The sequence below is a fragment of the Camellia sinensis genome, chromosome 13, assembly GCF_055761805.1.
Source record: "Camellia sinensis isolate YWXY chromosome 13, ASM5576180v1, whole genome shotgun sequence".
NCBI classification, from domain to species: Eukaryota; Viridiplantae; Streptophyta; class Magnoliopsida; order Ericales; family Theaceae; genus Camellia; species Camellia sinensis.
Genome location: NC_138973.1, coordinates 151,697,654 through 151,714,784, shown reverse-complemented (window position 1 = coordinate 151,714,784; position 17,131 = coordinate 151,697,654). Strand labels below are relative to the sequence as shown.

General features: G+C 35.5%; 1 protein-coding gene across 16 annotated transcripts in view; it reads left to right on the top strand.

The window, feature by feature from the left end:
- Window positions 1-270: 270 nt before the first annotated feature.
- Window positions 271-17,131, top strand: part of LOC114289539 (cycloartenol Synthase) — a 90,463-nt gene continuing 73,602 nt past the window's right edge. For 14 of the 16 annotated variants that reach the window (XR_014349778.1, XR_014349776.1, XR_014349779.1 and 11 more), the window contains exons 1-7: window positions 317-509; window positions 637-835; window positions 4,803-4,988; window positions 5,190-5,279; window positions 5,438-5,632; window positions 5,741-5,825; window positions 8,234-8,400. Coding sequence is in view for 7 of the 16 variants with exons in the window: in XM_082903742.1 (XP_082759868.1) it covers window positions 638-835; window positions 4,803-4,988; window positions 5,190-5,279; window positions 5,438-5,632; window positions 5,741-5,825; window positions 8,234-8,400 (921 nt within the window). In the remaining 9 variants the exon portion in view is untranslated. Of the gene's footprint in view, window positions 530-636; window positions 836-4,802; window positions 4,989-5,189; window positions 5,280-5,437; window positions 5,633-5,740; window positions 5,826-8,233; window positions 8,401-17,131 lie in introns of all 16 variants that reach the window. The other 2 variants (XM_082903738.1, XM_082903739.1) reach the window with 2 other exon arrangements.

The following is a 17,131-nucleotide window of genomic DNA, read 5'->3' as shown; positions in this document are numbered from 1 at the left end:
AAAAATTAGATGGTGTTATAGTTAACAATTAACAAAAAAAACTAACACGATCAGATAGTTATCGATATCCAATCAACGTAATTTTTTACAAGCATATAATACTCGACGAGTTCTGCATATTATACAATTTTTTAATACATATTTTTTTATAAAAAGTCAAAAAATTAACTCAAACATCTATATTTTTTTCTTTAACTTTTTAACCTAAAAAATAAAAAATACGCTTAATTGAAACGTTCCAAACATCCCAGCGGTAAAAAAAAAAAACGTATGAAAAACGTGTGATATTTTATGGGATCTGAATCGTTTTCGAAATATCACATCATCAAATCCGAATGCCAAAGTTACAGCACGACTTTGCCCCTTTCTCTGCCTCTCTCCACATGCAAACCAAACTACTGTGCCCTCCTCTTCTACTTCATATGCTTTAATATGTATAGTTTCCCCTGAAGACCTTCTCTCTCTAGTTTCTCTCCACTCTCAGAAACTCAAACTCTAATAGATACTGGGTGAAATCCAAAATTTTAAGGTTTATTTATTTTTAATTTTCAAAAGTTTGTGCATTTTCAAATGTATTCAGTAGAATGAGATTGAGGTTGATTTTGAGTTTTGATTGTTGTGTGGTGTAAAATGAAGAATGTGGAAACTTAAGATCGCGGAAGGAGGGAGTCCATGGCTTCGCACGGTGAACGATCACGTCGGCAGGCAATTCTGGGAGTTCGATCCCAATCTCGGATCCCCCGAAGAGCTCATGGAGATCAACAATGCTCGCCGCAACTTTACCAACAATCGTTTCCAGAAAAAGCACAGTGATGATCTGCTCATGCGCCTTCAGGTTCAAAATCAACAAAACATTTTCATCTCTCTCTACTTTCTCTCTCTAGCTGAGCTGGATCCAATTGTTTTGATATCATTTAGGAATAAGTAAAAATAGATTGAATGAGTCAATACACTTTTTGAATAATCCTCACTTTTGGACTCATCGAAACTGTGTTTACTGGGTTTTGACTGGTTCATATAAGTGGAGCCAACAGCAACGACAACTACTACAGCTACACAACTGTTATTTTATTATCTAAACCCTACTTACTATATGTAAGAATACTAAATTAATGATGATGATGATGATGGTGATGATGGTGATAAAAACAAACACCTACTGCATTGACAAAACAACACTAGTATAATTTTTTAATTGTGAATTATGTTTGCCATTTTGTTTTCCTTTTTTTGCAAGCGGCTCTCTAACTACATTGTTTGTATTTTCTCAACTGTTGGTGAACCACCACAATTAATCCCAATCCTACCTCCTATTGCTAACTTTCCAAACCCTAACCCCACAACCATCACCCCATCCATCGTCACCGACTTTGATCCACCTTCCCTCCTTCGCCCTGCTACCACCTACCTCCTTATTCAACCCTTTGCAAGTCTCCTGCTACTCCATCCCTATCCTCTCCTAATGTGCCCCCCTTCCATACGTGAATCCCCCTACCCCCACCCCCACCCTTCCCCCGATGCCCCCTCCCATCTCTTTGCTCTTCTTCTCCTTACCAATGCCTTCTACCAATGCCCCTTATCACCTTCTCTAGGGTTTTGAATGAAGGGAAATGGGTTAGGGTTTTGAACTTCTTTGCTCTTCTCCACTCCTTCGCAACCAATCCCCTTAACCTCCTCCTCTAGGGTTGTGAACAAAAAGGGAAGGGGAAGGGGAAGGGGAAGGGGAAGGGCTAGGGTTTCAAACAAAAGGGAAAGTGTCACGACAAACCCGCCCCTAAAGGTTTAGGTCATGACTGGCTAGTAATCCTAGATTACCTGGCCTAAAAAACGAAACAAATAAGTAATAATAGTAATCGGGGCTCTGCAGAAGCAATAAAAGAATATAACTACGTCCATCGAACAGTGCATACGTGCAAATTTCATATTTGAAACTTAAAACTTCATACATCCAATCATAGATACATAAGTATAGCACATCCAGTTAAACTCCTTATACATAATATCCATTCAAAAAAAGATGCCAAATGACAAAAACAAAACAACATAAAACAAAGGGTTGACACGCTTTGGCTCCACTCAAGTCCAAGTACGTCCCATCGCGGAGGCACTCCAAAAGCGGCTTTACAAAAAGGTGGACTCCCAAACTTCTCTAAACTTGATGCTCCATTTACTCGACCTACATATATATAGGGGAAAGAGGTAAGCTAAATTCCAATGAGTAATATTGGTATAAAGAGGTTAAATGAATGATGTCTAGCATAATACAAATCATATCTCATGAGTTTTGGAACAAATCATAATTAAGTACTGTCATATCAAAAGTTCATAGATCATAACTCATATGTAGTACATCCAATAGCACAAAGCAAAGGGCCTGAAGGCTTATATCAAAGGGACCATGAAGGTCAGCAAAGGGACCACGAGTCTAAACGAAGGGACCGTGTAGGTCAAACAAAGGGACCACTCGGGTCAACATCAGAGATCTTTGTAATCAAATAATGAAGGGCCTTGGTATTATTTCCCACAGGCAAGGGCCTTATCAAACAAAGGGCCATGATATTATTTAAAGGATACCACAATACATTTCAAAAGAGACAATCATTCATTTAGTCAAAACAATATTTCAAAATAACATTCTTGAAGTAATTTAAAATACATTTGAACATATCTTTATAAAGATACTGCTCACAGTGGGCTGGCACAGGTGATAGGCCTCGGATGACCACCTAGAGCTCGAATTTGGAAGTTGCTAGCTTAATCTCTTCAATTCCCTTAAATTCTCTACAATCTATCTACTCTCTCCCTAGAAGTTTCAAACTTTCATATCAGACTGGCCTTTAGGCCTTTCAAACTTTCATATCAAACTGGCCTTTAGGCCTTTCAAACTTTCATATCAGACTGGCCTTTAGGCCTTTCAAACTTTAATTTCAAACTGGCCTTTAAGCCTTTCAAACTCTCATATTAAACTGGTCTTTAGGCTTTTCAAACTGGCCTTTAGGCCTTTCAAACTCTCATATCAAACTGGCCTTTAGGCCTTCCAAACTTTCATATCAGACTTTGTCCACCATTCAAATTAATAAACTTTACAAAACTTACATAGAGGTAAGCAATTGGACAACAACATATTTCAGATGTTACTCACAGTGATCGGCTTGTGGATTTGCCCTGGAGCTTGACCCTACATATCACATAACACGTATGGGTTGCAAATAATTCAATCTGTTATTTAATTCACATATTCCTCTTTAGGCTTCATTCTTATCTCTTTAATTCAATTACAATGCTCAATGTATGCCTAAGAGTGCTTAGAAGTGCAAAGGAACGGAAAACAGAACACAAAATGCATTTTCAAAATTTCAGAAAACAGGGTCCCCGCTCGAGCGGATCCATGAGGTCTGCAAAAGTACTAGTTACATCAATTTCACGCTCGAGCGCGAACTCGACCGCTCATCTGGCTACATAGCTCCCCGCTCGAGCGTAAACTTCCCCGCTTGAGCGTAAGCCATGTTTGCAAAATATGCTGAGAGCTCGTATTTCATGCTCGAGCGGCGGTTTCCCCGCTCGAGCGGACAGCTAGAATTCTGGGTTTTCCAGAATTTGTTCTTGAGCTCAATTCGACCTGCAAAGGTTCCAAACTCATAATTTTTGGCTCAAACTTCAAATATATTTATGCTATCATGATACAAACACCAAATTATATCACTATGAAGCTCAATTTCATGAATCAAACACTTGCATGTCCCAAATTAACCCAAACTCATCACCAACTCATCAAATTCATGCATTCAAAGCTCCTACTCTTATAAATTGTACATGCATGTGATATATTACCCTCATTACAACTCACATGGTGCAAATGGTGATTGTAAACACGAGCTTCAACTAGAAACTTACATGGATCATATATTTCAAACTCAAACATGCAAATCCCAAACAATTACATACATGCAAGCATACATTAACCTTCAATTCAACATGATCAACTCAATTTCATGATCTAACCCACCATTTCACCTTCAATCCACAAACTCACAATTCACACTTATGAATTAAGGGTTGATTACTCACCTAGGAGCTTTAATCTTCCAAACTTAAGCTTAATTCTTGAGTTGGTCTTCAAATTATCAAGCTTCAAGATCAAACTTACAATCTCCTACTCTCTCTCTCTCTAGCCGGCCTCTTCGACTCTCCTTAGAGTGATTTCAGCCAAAAATGATATAAAAGAGAGGAATCAATTATACTAAGGCCCTTAAATAAAAGTCCCACTAACCAAAATTATAGATATTAAATAATTGAGTACTAAAGCACCAAATTAATCTGTTTACTTTGATCCGAATCAATTTTTAATTAAATTTCACCGTAGGCTCTAAAAATTATGCCAATCACAATGCCGTAATCAATTTCGGATTCTGTGGCCGATAAGGCCTTCAATTAAATTTCCAAAGCAGATAATCAAACAGATATTCCTACGGTGAACAGATAAAAATTCAAAACCACATATTTTCACATAATGGTACACGAAATCATATTAAACACATAATCATGCTCATATTAAGGACTAATTAACATATGCGGAACAGGGATATCACAACCATAATGACACTTGTAATTGTATAAGACTTAAACACTTACTGAACTGACAATGGTAAATGAGATAGTTTACTGGCTTACTTCATATGAAATTTTATATAACATTTTCTTTCAGCTTCTTATTTGAGAAAAAAAGTAAAAGTATACTTTGAGGTTGTTCTCTATATGAAGCTTATCAACTAACATACGCTATTTTCCTTTCCAAAATGTAGTTTGCCAAGGAAAGTCCAAGAAGGATACTCTTACCACAAGTCAAAGTAAAAGATACAGAAGATATTACGGAGGATCAAGTAATGACCACGTTAAGAAGAGCTATCAGTTTTCATTCAACTCTCCAGGCACATGATGGACATTGGCCAGGAGATTATGGAGGTCCTATGTTTCTACTACCTGGCTTGGTAAGTGTTGATTTGTCTCTACTGACGTTCCCATCATGCCATCCATTGAGAGTGGATTGTGTCAGACTACAACTGCAATTTTCTTCAAATATGCTATAGTTGTCAACATAGGTGTTAATAGTTTGGGTACGTAGCTTTGCAATTTAGTCTAAGAAAAGGATAATATGTGATTTTGACATTGTCTTGCCCATTGATGTATAGATTATTACTCTGTCTATTACGGGGGCACTGAATGCAGTCTTATCTAAAGAACATAAATGCGAGATGTGCCGATATATTTACAATCATCAGGTAAGGAGAATTTGATATAAGCATTTGAACCTATTATGACTGATCTATATCAATGTTTATTTAGGATATTCAAATTGTTTTCCTACAATTTTTCTTTTATGAGTTTCTTATCAGCATGATGAGATAAAATTTCTAAATGTTGAAATCTGTAATTACAGAATAGAGATGGTGGGTGGGGCTTACACATTGAGGGCCCCAGTACGATGTTTGGTACTTGCTTGAGCTATGTTACTTTGAGATTGCTTGGTGAAGAAGCTGATGATGGGCAAGGGGCAGTGGAGAAAGGACGTAAGTGGCTTTTGGATCATGGTGGTGCCACCGCAATAACATCATGGGGAAAAATGTGGCTTTCAGTTGCGTCCTGAATTTTTATCTTGTTTGTTTTAGTGCTCAACTGACAAAGTATTTTCTACTCTCCTAGACATTTATTTGGTTCTTGGTCTATTTTTTGATGGTTATAGGTACTTGGTGTATTTGAATGGTCTGGAAATAATCCCTTGCCCCCTGAGATATGGCTTATCCCATATGTTCTCCCGTTCCATCCAGGTTAGTGATCATCTTTGTGCTTTTTATGTAAGCCTTTCATTTTTTTTTTCTTCTTGTAATGAACTCATGGATCAAAAGAATGGATGGTACTTCGTGACAATGGCTAATTGATCCAAGTTTTACCATCTGCCAATAATCCTGACAATCATTTGGATCATAATTACAACCATAGGGTAAAGAGTAGGATTGTTCGCAGGTTGATTCGGTGTGGTTTCACCGTTGACCTGTCACCTGACCCAACTGCTTTGGGTGGGAGATTTCATCAACCAATATCGACCAAAGTACTTTTCAAAATTGATGCATGGAACATGTATGGAATGAACCTAGCAACAAGAATGATCACAAACAATGATAAATTAGAGAACTTTTTTTTTTTGAATTTTTTTATTGATTAACTCAAAACTAAATAGCCCTACGGCTTACAACCTTATTTATAATAGTAGAGAACTTCTGATTCGTCTAGGAAAGAGAAAACATTACAATTTTCTAACTTAACATTGAATAATTAAGAAAATACTAAAAAAGGAAAAATTGAGTTAAGCCTAAATTTGGATACTAGAAACTTAAAGAAACATGCCAAAACAAACAACAACCAAAATGGAAAGTTCTTAGTCTCTTAGATAATGTAATTGAAAAATAAAACTTTCTTAAAATGGAATAAATGCAAAATTGAGGGCCTAGTGGATAGAATTCACTTGAAAAGCACTTTAGATTACAATAAAGCAGCGGATTTTGATTGTTGGGCATTTCCCATCGAACATTGGCATTTCAAAGCTGATCCCCCAACGTTTATCTGAACACTAATGTACCATTTTGCCATTCTGTGATCCAAATGGTCCAAATAAGCCACGGCCACTTGGCCGTCTCAACTTGGAAAGAGTTCATTATCAAATTCAGAACTTAATCTGAGCTGTCATCAGTATTGCTAAAAGCACGTTCGAAGTGCAAAGTGCAGCAACAAAAACACTTTTAGTTGTTACAGTGAAACACAGCTACGAAAGTGCGCTTTTTAATAACCTTAAATTGCGCTTTTTCACGATTATAATTTTTTGTTTATAAAAATACAATTTATTAGTTTTTAACCTTTAGATCATAGTATTGAATAGGCCCTTGATTTGTTATAAATACCAATATTATGGTATGATACACTGCCAATATTTTGGTATGATAACGAATACCATTTTGGTGCTTTTTGGTTTTTACCTTTTAGGTATATTTGCATTTAACCATGTACTTCAGTTTAAGCATGACTATAAAAAATCCTAGTTGTGAATATATTGTATGCTACAAGAGAAAATATATAAAAACTATGTTTAAATGTTATATAATTAGTTGGGTACTTGATTATCATATTATCCATTCAAATTTAGCTAATAGAATTTGAATAAATTGAACAAGCCCATGTAAAATTTGCATCTACAATTTTTTTCAATTGCACAAGGCTACTCATTTTTAGTTAGAAGGATAAATATATTGTTATTTGATTTTTTTTAAAACCTTTTTTATATATATATATTTAGTTAGAGAATAGAGATAGAAGATTAGGGTTAGAGTTAGAGAGAAGAAGAAAGAGAAGAGAAAAAAAGATAGAGAACATAAATTAGGGTTGTGTATTTACATATGCACCCCCACTTTCAGCAATTGGATCTAAAATAATGAATGCGCCATTGATCCTAGTTATCTTGTTCATCGTCGATGTGGTTTGCAGAGTGCTCATGTTGCTGCTTCTTCATGGTCACCTTTGTTGATTTGATCAATCACCATCACCAAAAAAGAACTACAATAATTAAATCCCAATTAAACAATAAAACCTAATAAATCATAACTAACAAAAATAAATTCCTAATCTTCAATTTAACATTATCCAATGCTTTTTATTCCCCATCAATTTGAATACAAGGTATTGACATTAGTAGAATGATACCCGTGGGAGACTCATGTTGTAAAGCCTAGGATTGTTTGTTTTGGCAGAGAACTCGAGCTTTTTACTTTTATTTTTTTTAATAATTGAGCTAAACAATTAATTTATCAGAAACTTTTGTCCCTAATCCTTCATTGCAATATTGTCACAGTACCATATTGCTTTTTGTATAACTTCTAAATCTGTCCCTTGCATTTTTTTTTTTGTTTATTTATTTATTTTATTTTATTTTTTCCCTTTTCTTTTGTTGACCATGCGTCGTGCTATGTTCTGAGTAGAAGTTTTAATTAATAATTCCATATCCTTGTCAAATATAATTCTCATAAACTTGAGAATTTTAGCATAATAACTTTGCTTGTGTAAAATGTTTTTTGGTGATGTTGATTTGTGCATGCCATTTAAAATACTGCAAAAAAAAAAAAAAAAAAAGAAAGCGTTCCTATTGTCCTGTCTAAGGAAACCTTTTCTTTTTCCTCCAATTATGTAGGAAGGCTGTGGTGTCACTGTCGGATGGTTTACTTGCCTATGTCGTACTTATATGGGAAGAGGTTTGTTGGTCCAATCACGCCAACTGTTTTGGCTTTGAGAAAGGAGCTCTATACTGTACCTTATCACAAAATAGATTGGAATCATGCGCGAAACCAATGTGCAAAGGTTGGTAAGGGTCGTATTCATTATTAAGATGTTATACATATCGTTACTAATAACAATAATAAAAAGATCTTAATACATATGTTTAGCTGCTTTTCCATGGTTGTAGTTTGGATAGAGTTGCAAACAAGCCGAGCCGAGGCAAGTACTAGAATGCTCAAGCTCGGCTTGTCCCATTTTGGAGTGTTCAAGCTTTGGCTTGACTTCTTTTCAAGCTAGCAACTCAACTCGAGCTCGGCTTCTTGGTTTTCGGTAAAGCTTGAGATGACTCACAATGGTTTGATAGCTAAGTGGTTCAAACGGTTACGGTAAGCCTTTACACTATAAAATCTTGTATGTCATGACTTTATCCCCCCCCCCCCCCCCCCCAGCAGAGATAGAGTAGTGATCGGCTAGTAATCTTAGACTACTAAGGCCCAACTAAAACAAATTGATGATTCTTCTGTGGTATTTGTGGTATAATTTGATTAAGTACTGGAAACATTCAATTTTCTTAACCTGATTATCCTACAAACATCCATTTAGACCAAGTGTATAAGTAAATGAAATGAAACAGTTAGATTTTGAGAGAAGAAATATGAATAAACCAAAAGATGTTTATAGAGGTTAGGAGAGATGGAGAGAATGGTGTGAGGTAAAAGTGAAGAAACTTAGTATATTATCGTCCCTAGCATAGTATATAGTAAATATACTATTGCTTGGACTTCTAATTCTCTTCCTTCTTCCGTCATATTTACATCATAGTTGTCAAATCAGGATTCGAATCGTGAATCGAAATGTCCTTGTACCGAATCGCGAATCGAATCGAATCGAATCATGAATCGTAAGGATTCGGTCATTTTAAAAAATTAGATAAAAAAACATATCTACACACTTAAATATTACATTTATCTTACAAATATGAAATATTATAGACTAAACTCAATGAAAATGTTGTTTGGTTTTTTGTTTTGTGTTATGTTATTTTTAGTGATTTTTTTTTTTCATATTTTAATTATTATTTTTTAATTTTTAGATGCACCTAATTTAGGTGTGTACTTGAAAGGTAAAATATTTGTGATAGATTCTAAGAAAAAAAAAAAATTGATAAATACAAAAATATACTAAATTTTTAGATGTATATAAAAGGTTAAAAAAAATAAAAATAAATTATCAACCATTCTTTAATCTTGATAAAGAGAGCAATTAAAAACTCAAAACTCCAAATTCCAACACCAATAGCTAGTGACAGCAATAACAGAGGTACAAAAGTAATAAAAAGGCTCAAAGTGGGCAAATTATGAACTATTCAATTTAGTTCTTGCACAGCAAACAGTATCGTATGGAGTTTGTGGACCAATAGCAGCTCAAAGTCCAAGCACGACACCTCAAAAAAGTTTGTTGAAGCTTCAAGATTTAATTAAAGTTGAAGGCGCATGGACCCAACATCAAAAGCTACTTCTTCGTAACTAGAGAAAGAGAGAACCATTTTATTTTATTTTATTTTTCTAGGGTTTTGTTGTTTGAGAGTTAATAAGCAAACCAAAAGACAATGGGATTATTATATAATAACTCGAAAGGTCTTAGAAGACCTAGTCGATCCATTCTCCAGCAAAATAAAGCAGAAAAAAAAATGCATCCGAAATCAAAGAAATCCATTCGGGTCCTACTAGTTGCGGGTTTACTGGCGATTTCCAGAATCGTGTGATTCTGCGATTCTTATGATTCGGTGATCGATTCAACGATACAGGTGTGATTCATTGTCATTTACGATTCTCTCTACCAGTTCGTATTGATTTGTATATGTATCGAACTGAATCGTACGATTCGAATTGTGAATCGTTCGATTCTAACAATAGAGATTTACATTAATAGTGCTCAAAGTATAAAAATACCCATAAGGGAAATACAACATAACATAACACTGCGCCTCAAGTTGATGCATGGATGTCTCATGACCAACTTGCACACATCAGGATGAAAAACTACTAGTCCTTTAGTGAACATATCAGTTAGCTAGTCTTCAGACCTCACAAAGGGCATAAAAATTAAACCCTTGCTCAACCTCTCCTTAATAAAGTATCTGTCAACTTCAATATATTTTATCCTATCATGTTGCACTAGATTGTGAACACTATCGATAGCAGCTTTGTTATCACAATACAGTTTCATAGGGCTAACATCATGTAACCCTAATTCCATTAATAACACTTGAAGTCATATAAGCTCACACAAATGCCATGAGCCATAGCTCTGTACTCGACTTTTGCATTAGATCTAGCAACCACAGTCTGCTTTTTACTCCTCCAAGTAACCAGATTCCCTGTTAAGAAGGTACAATAGTCGGAGGTGGACCACCTATCAGTAGATGCTTCCATTCTCAAATGACCATGATTGGAGAATAGTATCCCGTTCCCTAGAGCCGACTTGAGATGCATCAAAATGCGGTAAGTAGCATCAAGATGCACTGTATGTTTGGTATTGTAACACGTTAGCTGTTATCCTTTCAATACATGTTTGAGATTTACCACTTTGACACTTGATCGGGTCTGGTATTATGACACCCTAGGTGTGTTACCATATCATTAAACACTTGGGATTCACCAATTTGACACTTGAACACTAGAGTTTCTGTGTCTTATATTCTATTTTAGAGTGTTAGTTATATAACACACTATCATCATCTTATGGAATATAACTTACCATATGATACTTGTTATTATAAAAAACAAAGGTGATTCTTTGATGCATTAAACCATAATGTAGATGGATGAATAGTAAGAGAGCATTATTGAGCATAACTTGTTTATATACATTCCAATGGCTTAATCAAGGTGCTTCAAGATCCTAAACTAATGTGAGCTACATTTCTATATATTATATAAAAAAGTTTTGCAGGTTTATTTAGAGTATGATTAATTAACTTAATCCTTACTAATTAAGGCTAATGTGATGCCCTGGGTCGTTGACCCGACTTGAGTGTGCCTTTTCGGAATTATTGAGTGACCTTCAGAACCTTGAGCATCGTGTGATGTGTTGTTTGCTTGTTGAACAGTGTCTAGCTTCTTCTATTGTTTTACAAGTTAGAATTTTCGAATTTTGGGCGTAAGGACGAACCGGGGGGTGTGGGAGTGCCTTGGGGGAAGTTTATCCACAACAGACAGTTATGCACGTGCGGTTGGTGGGCTCGCACGTGTGGTTTGGAGTAGGCCAAAATTTGGATCTAAGCTTGGAGCTGCATGTGCGGCAAGGTGGAGCAGCATAGGAACAACACACTGCGGGAAATTGCATGTGTTGAGTGGGGGGGGGGGGGAGGGAGGCACCGTACGTGCAGCCAGGCGTGTTTTTGTCTCGATTTTTGAGTCCATTCTCTCTATCAATTGATCCTCTTTCTCTCTTTCTCATATCTCTTTACTCTCTCTCTCTCTCTCTCTCACACACACACACACACATTTCTCTCCCTTCTCTCTAAAACTCTCACCAAACTTCACATTTTCTTCAATCCACCAAGATCAGCAAAGATTTGACACTAGTTCTTTGGACCAAAATGACGAGCATGTCGAGGGCTACATTTTGACTCAACCAAACGAAATTCCATCCAGTGTTTTTAAAGGCTCAAGGCGCACGAAGGCGCTGAAGGTCTCTTGGGGCCTAGGTGCAAGGCGAGGCGCGGGCTTTATTGAAGTAAAGCGCACAGTCTTAGTAAAAAATAGAAAAATTTAACATAGACTAATCATTCATAGTACTAAGACAATTTTTTTAAAAATAAAAAGTAATCAAGATTCAAGACAAAATATAGAATAATTCTCAAAGCCATGAAAGTGCATATTACATAACATTCCAATTTTCAAAGATAAAATAATCCATATTCAATAAAATAAAAATAAACACAAACACTAAACATCCAAAACATAAATATTCAACAAATACTAATATATGTCTTAACACTTAAAAACATCAGTATCAAAAGAAAGGGTAGGTTAGGTTGGTCAGTCAATCATCATCCTCAACATCAATGGCAAGCAAACTATCATCTTCTTCTCCATCAGTTGATTTATATCCCTCAACATTTTCCTCCTCTGTGTCATCTGAGCCCGCTTCCTCTTCATCTATTAATTGAAGTGGAGTTAATCTTGATGATTTAGATATCCTCGGTTGTACCTTTGAGCGTGAACTTGTTGCTCTACTTGCATGGCTACTTTCTTTTACTCCAGAAGCTCTATCAATAGTGGACCACGTCAAGCCATCATCATCATCAAACACAGGCTCATTATCTTCATCTGATTCTCCATCCATCCTCCCAAGCAACCACTCATTGCTTTCATCAATATTTTGCAAAGATATGGGATCAAGAGTGTTGCGCATGTCATACCTAAATCTCAATGTTCTATTATATTTGACAAACACTAAATCATTGAGACGTTCTAATCTATTTCTTTTCTTGCTATGAAGCTGTAAGTATTAAAAAGATATTAAATTCAATATAATGAGAATAAAAAATATTTGAATTGAACAAAAAATTAGTTAGAATGTTAAATACTCACATGTTTAAAAACATTCCAAATTCGTTCATAACCCGATGAACTACATGTTAGGCTAAGGACTTTTATGGCAAAAGTTTGCAAGTTTGGAGTTTTAGAACCATATGATGCCCACCAATCAGCTGCGATAATCGCTAGTTAGAAATAATTGTTACCAAGTATTGAGTTTCACTAAAAGTATTACTAAAAATAAACTCTATGAGTCTATAATATATTACCTGGTGCCCTTGTATTTCTTTGCCTAATCGCAATAGACTTGCCAAAAAGACTCTCAGGCTTCATATAAATACTCATCTCATTAGTGATCAAATCTTGAACAGTGACATCCGGGACCAACCTTTGCATGCATTCATAAAACCCATTCATCACTTCATGATCTTTTTGCACCTCTAATGCTTTTGGGTAAAAGAATTATGGGTTAAGAAAGTGCGTAGCTGCATGTAAAGGCCGATGCAATTGGGCATCCCAACTTTTGTCGATGATTTCGAAGATTTCATTATACTTCTCTTCTTTATGATCAAATGAACTTGCAATGCATTCTTTTGCCCTATCCATTACCTCATAAAGGTATCCCATGGGAGGTTTCTTCTCGATATCAACCAATCTAAGCACTTTGACGAGAGGACCCGAGACCTTAAGGGCAAACACAACAGTATTCCAAAATGAAGGCATCAACAAAGTTTGAGCCATTCTTTTATCTTGTGGTTCCTTTGCCCATTTGCTTGAGGTCCAATCTTCGGAGGTGACCACCTTTCTCAAATTGTTTTTTTGTTGATGCATTCTAGACAAAGTTAGAAAGGCGGTTGCAAATCTAGTTTTTGCAGGCTTGATCAAATTCTTCAGATTTGTATAGCGCCTCATCATGTTTAGCAACGTAGGCCGGTTGTAAATGTAGCCTCTGTTATCAGAATCTTACGATTCGCGATTCGATTCACGATTCGATTCATAATTTTTGTAAAATCGATACGAATCTATAGGTGAATCTCTCTGTTATCAGAATCTTACGATTCGCGATTCGATTCACGATTCGATTCGAATTTTTTGCAAAATCGATACGAATGTATGGGTGAATCTATTTTGGAAGTAAATCTATAGTGAGTCGCATGATTCGCAATCGATTCACGATTCAATTCACTTTTTACGATTCACGTAATTTTTTAAATTATTGTGTCCGACATATTTTCAACTATTTCTTTCTCCATATTTTTAATGAAAATGACATAATACAACTTCTAATAGCGTTTAATACCAAAATAACCAACATATATACATAATTTGTTATTATTTTAGTGATCATAAAGTTTTTAATAGAATCCAATCAGATTCATTCAGATCCAACATATTTTTGACCTTTCTTCTCATTTTTTTCCCCTTTAAAAAATCATAATATATCTTCTAAAGATGTTTAAGATTAAAGTTACACTATGAATTATCTATTGCTATTTTATTAAATTGAATATAATTGAATATTACATATGTGAGGTCAGTTATACCTTTGAAAATGTTTTAAGCTTTAAAATAAAGTATTCTAAATAATTCTTTCTTATTATTTGTTCACTGTTACTTAGAAAAGTATGTATGCTTATTGTCTAAATATCAATATCGTTGTTAATTATTGTTACTTTGAAAATTGATAATTTGTCTATTTGGTTATTATCTTTATTAAGAATGGTTGATAATAAATATCTAAAAAGAAAAAAAGTAAGATAGTGATCTTACATAACAATTTTGTTAACTTCTTACCTATTAAACTACGTGATTATCACTCAAAATAATATTTTCATTGATTTAAGCCTAGATATTTCATATTCATAAGATATATTTAACATCTAAATGTGTAAATATATATTTTTAAGTAATTTTAAAAAAGTGACCGAATCTTTACGATTCACGATTCGATTCGATTCGCGATTCAGTACAAGGTCATTTCGATTCACGATACGAATCTCGATTTGACAACTATGAATGTAGCCATGTACTGCAATACCCCTTATCTTGAAAATGTCTTCTAACATCAAGTCCAAGCAATGAGTAGCGCATGGTGTCCAATACAAGTGTTCATACTTGGCTTCCAAAAACCTCCCTATAATGTAACAATAACGAAAAATTATTATTTTCAAGTTTTTAAATTTTAAATACAAAACAAACTATGAGTAAACAATTTTGATGTAAGGAATGAGGAAATAGTCTTATCCGCCAACACATTAGCTGCAGCACTATCAGTGATAACTTGCACCACATTCTCTTTTCCAACTTTCTCCACAAACTTGTCTAGTAATTCAAATAGCTTTTGCCCATCCTTTAAATAGCTAGAAGCATCAACTGACTCAACAAACATGGTTTCTCTTGGACAATTTACTAAAAAGTTAATCAATGTCCTTCCTCTCTTACCAGTCCAGCCATTAGCCATTATGGAACACCCGTATTTTGCACAATCCTCTTTATGATTCTTCATTAAATGTTCGGTATGTTTCACTTCTTTTTTAAGTTGGGTAACCCGCACTTCATGGTAAGTTGGTGGCTTCATACCAGGACCATATTGCCCAATGGCTTAAATCATTGGTCCAAAACTCTCATAATTTACTTCATTGAAAGGGATACTAGCATCATACATCCACCTTGCAAATCTTTGCGTTGTCCGAACTCTCATTTCTTTTTTGTTAAGGTCATTTGCATCAATTTTGGTTTGCTTCCCTTTTGCTTGGTCTCTTCAAATTTTCACCACTGTTTTAGGATTGGGTGTGAAGTAAACATCTATAGGCCCTTTTCTATTTGGCATTTTTGATTTGGATTTGGATGAACCTTGGCTACTACTTGTCAACTTACGGCGTTGGTTGACATTGATCTCAACATCATCATCATCATCTTCATCTTCCATGTCCATGTCATCGAAATCAGGCAACATGTTCATTTCTTCTTTTTGTGTCTTCTTTTTTGACATGAACTCTCTAATCTCTTCTCTTACATGAGCTGGATACTTCGGGCAAGCAGTGACATTCCTATAACCTCCCGCGAGGTGTTGTTTCACCCGATAAACACCTCCATTTGATACTTTACCACAAAAATTACACTCAAACTTGTTTAAATTATTCTCCTCCACCAAATGGGCATATTGCCACGCCGGATCTTTTCTATTACTTTCAGATGTCATTTTCTACTTAGTACTTACTACACAACACAAAAAATAAATAACAGAAAAACAATTTCAGGATAATGAATGTAATGTATGTGATGAATTAATTATTTGTATATATATATATATTTTAATAGAGACGAGACTCAAAACAAAGGGAAAAAAGAAAAACGAAAAAGAGGAACAAAGAGCTAACTAGCAGAATGAGAAAAAAGAAAAGAAGCAAAATAAGAAGGAAAAAAAAGAAGATGAAAAATAGAGAGAAATTTCACCCAGCAACTAGCAACGAAGAAGGGAAAGGAGGAGGAGGAGAAGAGGAAAAAAATTCACCCAGCAACAAGCATAACCAGCGAAGAAGGGGGGAAAAAAAAACCAGCGAAGCAACAGAGAAGAAGAAGAAGAAGAAGAGGAAGAAATTCACCCAACCCAACCTAGCAACCAACGAGCGAAGAAGGGAAAAAAAAAAAAAAATCGACAGAGCTTTGAACAGTGAAGAAAAAAAAAAAATTTGCCGACAGAGGTTTGAAGAAGAAGAAGAAGAAGAAGAAAAAGAGTACCTGGTTGGAGAGAGAGAAGAGCCTAGTCGAAGGAGTGAAGGAGTCGAAGGAGCCCAGTCAAAGGAGACAACATAGATTAGGGATTTGATTTGAGTCGTCTTTTGATTTGGGTTGTAATGTATTGTATATGAGTTGTAATTGTATGTGTTGGAGGCTTTTGGAACACAATTTTGAGCCGTTAGATCTGAATAAAAAATAAACACAAAAGCCCGCCTAGGCGCGAGCCTTGCGCCTCTCTGCGCCTCTCCTAGTGGCATTCAAGGCGCACGACTGTTCTACTGCGCCTCGCCTTGGCCTCCTTAAGTCGCACCGGTTGCGCTTGGCGCCTAGGCGCGCCTTTCACAACACTGATTCTATCGAGTTTGAAATTTGGGGGTTTTCTTCTTGGTTCTCCTCTTCTCTCCAAGAGGTAGGGATTTCTCTAATTTCTTTTAATATAGTTTTCATGGATGGATATGTGGTATTTTATTCCATAATCTTAAGAGGTTTTGTAGAAATTTCAAAGCATGTAATGTGAGAACCCA